General features: G+C 37.9%; 1 protein-coding gene across 1 annotated transcript in view; it reads right to left on the reverse strand.

The window, feature by feature from the left end:
* The window catches only part of LOC139026257 (leucine-rich repeat-containing protein 74A-like), a gene marked incomplete at its 3' end in the record, with an annotated part of 21,968 nt that extends 18,231 nt beyond the window's left edge, over nucleotides 1-3,737 (reverse strand). The window contains exons 1-3 of the mRNA XM_070441544.1: nucleotides 3,566-3,737; nucleotides 3,071-3,270; nucleotides 2,704-2,811 (exon numbers count right to left, since the gene is read on the reverse strand). Of these exons, the coding sequence (XP_070297645.1) occupies nucleotides 2,704-2,811; nucleotides 3,071-3,270; nucleotides 3,566-3,737 (480 nt within the window). The remainder of the gene's footprint in view (nucleotides 1-2,703; nucleotides 2,812-3,070; nucleotides 3,271-3,565) is intronic.
* Nucleotides 3,738-5,976: the final 2,239 nt, after the last annotated feature.

Here is a 5,976-nt window from a genome sequence, read left to right on the forward strand (position 1 = left end):
TCAGCCGCGAAGTGGTAGGTCCACACAAGCTCACACCAACACACGGACCACACCGAGTGCTGAAGGTTGACGTAACGGCGTAACAAAATCGTGCTGTCCTCGTTGCCAACCACTGCACTACAGAGTTCCCAAACTGCCTCTGGAAGGCAACATCAGCACAAGAAATGTTAGTCGGTGCTTTCATGAAAATGGTGTCCATGGCTGAGCAGCCACACACAAGCCTCAAGATAAACCATGTGGCAATGCCAAGCGTTTGACTGTGAGGAGTAAATTCACGCGCATTGGGACCTCTGGAGGCAGTGGAATGCGTCTCTGGAGTGATGAAGTCACGCTTCACCATGCTGTCATGTCCGACGTGACGATCTGGGTTTGGTAGATACCCGGCTGAACCGTTGTTGCTCCTAGACGTTTCCACTTCACAATAACAGCACTTACAGTTGACCAGGGCAGCTCTACTAGTGCAGAAATTTGATGAACTGACTTGTTGGRAAGGTGGCATCCTACAGTATGACGGTGCCACGTTGAAAGTCACTGAGTTCTTCAGTAAGGCCATYYWACTGCCAATGTTTGTCTATGGAGATTGCATGGCTGTGGGCTCGATTTTATACACTTTGTCAGCAACAGTTGTTGCTGAAATAGCCGAATCCACTAAGTTGAAGGGGTGTCCACATACTTTTGTATATATATTGTATTTAGAAAGTTGCGGCAACTTTTAGAATGGAATCCATGTTAGCGCCTTTAAGCATTACATTCACGATGAGAATTTGGAATATTGTACCTATATAGCATTGTTTAAAATTCCGAAAATTCAGAGAACTGCTATTGGTCAATATTGCTCATGGGAAGCTAACTATAGAAACGATAGTTTCTAAATTCAATCTGGGGTGCCAGAGGGCGCTCAGAGTGCATTCTGGGTGCTCGTAAATTCAGTGTCGTCAGATTGTCCATTCATAAACGCAGAGTGTTTCGCTCTTGGAGCCTTCAGAGGGCACACCAAATGCTCTGGCTGAGGAGTAGGGCATTCTGACCTCACAACAGCACCCAAGCTAACTGGCTAACATTGGCTAGCTACTTCCAGACACAAATGAGAGAGCACTTCACTCTGACCATTTCACTCGCCCTGGCAGAGCTGGTTAGGCTGTTTTCATGTTATCCAGAGCGTTGATGACTGTAACTGGGCTGCTGGCAACAATTTAATTACACCTTTTTTTTGCCGACGTTTACTGACACCGGTCATATTCAACCGGTGTCGAGCGTTCGTAAATTCATAATTTATTCTACGCCCTGGCACACTCAGACGAGAGTGCTCTGACATCGGAGTAGATAGCCAGAGGGAATTTACGAATGCACTAGCTATTTATATGGAGCTAACATGGCTGCCATGGACGGAAGTGCCATGTAAACGCATCATAATGCAGAAACCTCATCTTCTAACTCCCTGGATTTATGGCTCCGGTAGAAAACCAATGTTTGTGTAGCAGCAGTTTTCCTTGATAATCTCCATGTCCCCTCAACCAGTGTAGCGTACCCATAAAGATATCAATGCATTACTATTATTTAATACTATTCTATAATACTATTCTATGATACTATTCTTTAATACTATTCTGTAATACTATATTACTATTTTATAATACTATTCTATAATGCTATAATACTATTCTATAATACTATAATAGTATTCTGTAATACTATAATACTATTCTATGGTACTATTCTTTAATACTATACCATAATACTATTCTATGATACTATTCTATAATACTACTCTTTAATACTATTCTATAATAATATTCTCTATAATACTATTCTTTAATACTATAATATTATTCTATAAGACTATAATACTATTCTATAATTATATTCTTTAATACTATAATACTATTCTATAATACTATAATACTATTCTATAATACTATTCTATAATACTATTCTTTAATACTATTCTATAATACTGTTCTTTAATAATATTCTGTAATACTATTCAATAATACTCCTCTTTAGTACTATGATATAATACTATTCTATACTACTATTATTTAATACTATTCTATATTACTATTCTATAATAATATTATTTTATATTATTCTATAATACTATTCTATAATACTATTCTTTAATACTATTCTATAATACTATTATTTAATACTATTATTTAATACTATTCTATAATACTATTCTATAATAGTATTCTATAATATTATTCTATAGTACTATTATTTAATACTATTCTATAATACTAGTATTTAATACTACGTATTCTATAATACTACTCTAAAATATTATTCTATAGTACTATTCTATAATATTATTCTATAGTACTACTCTAAAATACTATTCTGTAATAGTATTCTATAATATTATTCTATAGTACTATTCTATAGTACTATTCTATAATACTATTCTATAATGTTATTCTATAATACTATTCTATGGTACTATTCTATAATAATATTCTATATTATAATTATTAACATATTATTCTATAATACTATTCTAGTAAGTACTATTCTATAATACTATTCTATAGTACTATCATATAATACTATTCTATAATACTATTCTATATAATATATTCTATAATACTATTCACTAGTACTATTCTATAATGTAACTTCTATAATACTATTCTATAATACTATTCTAATATGTTATTCATAATACCTATTTCTTAGTACTATTCTAATATATCTAATACGTACTAGACTCTGAATAGTAAAGTTCTCCTTGAACATCTCCATGAGGTAGCCAGTCCCCTCAGCCAGAAGGTAGTTGTCCTTCAGCTCCAGGTTACTGATCTGCACGTCGCTCTATAAGGCAACACATACAGATACAACCAAGTGATCTACTGTATCTACCTACAGTCAACATACCACCAACCCTCGATGAGCATAACAAGAGATCTCGGTAGCACTAACATTATAACTCTATGGTGCCGGCCTGCTATACAGATAGATGGTCGCTATATGTCAAGTATTTTTGAGGCCTAGGCTTGAAAGTATCAAAATGAAAAGACAGTTTCCCCCTCTCTTTATCCAAACCCCACGGTGGAGGGTTCATTCTACTCACCAGGAGGGTGATGGCCAGGGCTTTAGCCCCCAGCGGTCCCAGGCCATGATGGTTGAGGTCCAGGGTGCCCTGCTGGTTGAGGTCCAGGGTGGTGGAGGCTAGCTGACGGAGGACATAGGAGCAGGGGATCACAGCCGTCAGACGACAGGCCACCAGGTAGAGCTCTGTAGGGGAGACCAGCCTGTCTCTCCTGTCCTGCTCTGGAGGATGAGAGGAGAGGAAACAAGAGGAAAGGGNAAAGGCAGACATGGAGAATCCCTGAAAAGCAATTAAAAAGTCACATTTGATGTACTGTGGTGTTTTGAAAACGTAAAAATGTATGTACTGTAGTGTTTGGTGAAATACACACACACACACACACACTCACCCACTCACACATCTCTCTCCCTCCCTCCCTACCACCCTCTTTCTCTCTCTCTCTCACACACACACACACACACACATACACATTCACACACCACCTCCCCCACCCCCCACACACAGCTCCAGTAGTACCATCAGCCTCCAAGTCTGTGTCCCACTCGTCCCCGCTGTCAGGCTCTGCTGGGGTTGAGTCTGGGCTCTCCTCCTGGCCCAGACCATCCAAAACCTGGTCCGACCCCACCGTCTCCTCCTCCTTGTTCTCTGGGGCTGGTAGAGTCAGCACGTCCCCCTCGCTCTGAGACATCACTGTTTTGCATGTTTGTGGTAAATAAGAAATTGAAGGCAATCAATTCAGGAAGTGATTTGAATGTTAAATTCCAAATGGATAAATTTTTAAATGTTTTATAAATAGCTTCTACTTTCAGATTATTTAGAATTCATTGAAAATATACAACAACAAAGAAATGTTATTGAATTGGATTTTCAGTTTACTTCCTGAATTGACTGCCTTCAATTCTACTTAACCCCAACTCTGCTACCCTTGCCTTCAGCACCTCACTAAGACCAAGTAACAGGAGGGAGAAAGGGGGGGAGGTATCTGATCCATGTTACTGCCCTGTATGGTTTTGTGGTAGTGTAATTCATTCAAAATTAGTATGTAAATATTAAATCATATTTAGTGCTTGTAAGGTTCTGTATTTATTTTCTTAGTCAACCTTGTGTTCTGTTTCTTTGTGTTCTGGAACGTAGCCCTGTTTCTTTGTGTTCTAGAACGTAGCCCTGTTTCTTTGTGTTCTGGAACGTAGCCCTGTTTCTTTGTGTTCTGGAACGTAGCCCTGTTTCTTTGTGATCTGGAACGTAGCCCTGTTTCTTTGTGNGAACGTAGCCCTGTTTCTTTGTGTTCTGGAACGTAGCCCTGTTTCTTTGTGTTCTGGAACGTAGCCCTGTTTCTTTGTGTTCTGGAACGTAGCCCTGTCTTTCATTTTTGTTCATTGATTTCACCTGTGTTGGTTTCTCACCTGGTCTCATCAGCTCCTTATTTAGTTCAGTTCATTCTGTTTGTGCCTTTGGGAGGTATTGTTCATTTTGACTCTACTAAGTCTTTTCCCAGCTCGTTTGTGAGAACCAGTTATAGCCTTCAGTCCTAGTTTTGATTCACCTGTCTGTTTGCAAACCTGTGTATGACCATTGCCTGCCTGTGACCACGATTCCTGCCTTCTGCTAAGGTGACATAAACACCTGCCTGTGAATCTACACCTTTTTCTCCCTGAGTATTCATTAGTGCTAGTGGAATGAATTCATATTTAGTGCTAGTGGAATGAAATATTGTTTTACCATTTATTCATAGCTACAGTTATTCTCATTGAGAACTGTATTGGTTGTTGGTCAGATGTTTATGAAGAAATATATTTGTAACTGTCTTTGTCTTTAGTTTTGAACAAAAACTATAACAGATTTGAAACATATGGAAATGTATGTGAGTTAGATATGCCAAATAATGGTGTGCATTGTAATGATACCTTAGGTGTCTTGAGCAGCAGCTGTGGGGGAGTCTGGGATGTGGTAAGAAGAACAGTGGGATTCCATCAGTGACAACACTAAAGAATTCAGAACCCATTGTTGTCCAGGTAACTAGTGCAGCAAAATTCTAGAACCCACAGAACAATACAATGGCATCACAAAGAGATGAAWAGAGTACTAATCTTTCACTTTAACTACAGAGACAGTCATGCCTGTCAGATTTAACCATAGAGATCCTATTAAATTACTAGATGGTCTACAGTATTTCATAAACSCTCAAAGTTCCAGAATAGGCTGAAAATGGCAGCCATATTGGTCAGACAGAAATCCAAACCCGTCCAATTGGAATGAATGGCAGTAGAGGCATAATCCTGATTTTTAATTTTGCAGGAAAATAAAAGTAAAGTATGTGATTTATATCAAATTGTGTAATATAATTATTGTCAGCCTAAAATATTGTCATAACTTGAAATACAGTTTATGGGTTTCATGCACATTTTCTGTATAAATTGCATTTATTTATTTTTATTTTGCATATTTTGCTGGATGGAATCGGCTTGAATGCACCATTTCATTTTTTTCAGTGTAAAAAGGAATAACTAAGTACTAAAATCACTACTTAGTCAACAATATGGGAAACTACTGTCTAAGGTTAGTATAATTGCACTTACATGAAACTTTACTACAACCGGCCAAGTAACCAAACCTTATACGTTAATTCTGTTTGATCTAATAGTAATTGCCAATAGTTGTTCTCTCTTAAACGACAGGGAGATTCCTGAAACTATAATCTTCCAAACCGCAGATTATATTGGGGATGTTTATTTCTCTTTGCACATTGTGCAAACGTTTATGGAACTTTATTTGATTAATCCATATTTTGCTAAGTGATAATATACATTATTGGAGTAGTTCCCTTTGTACTACAAACAGTGATGTACTGGTCCGTACGCACTACCTCTGTGATTCCTTCTGCTGCGTCACGGGATGCCCGATTGTCAGTCTCGACATTCCAGCGGCTG

Source organism: Salvelinus sp. IW2-2015, unplaced genomic scaffold (genome assembly GCF_002910315.2).
Source record: "Salvelinus sp. IW2-2015 unplaced genomic scaffold, ASM291031v2 Un_scaffold4227, whole genome shotgun sequence".
NCBI lineage: Eukaryota > Metazoa > Chordata > Actinopteri > Salmoniformes > Salmonidae > Salvelinus > Salvelinus sp. IW2-2015.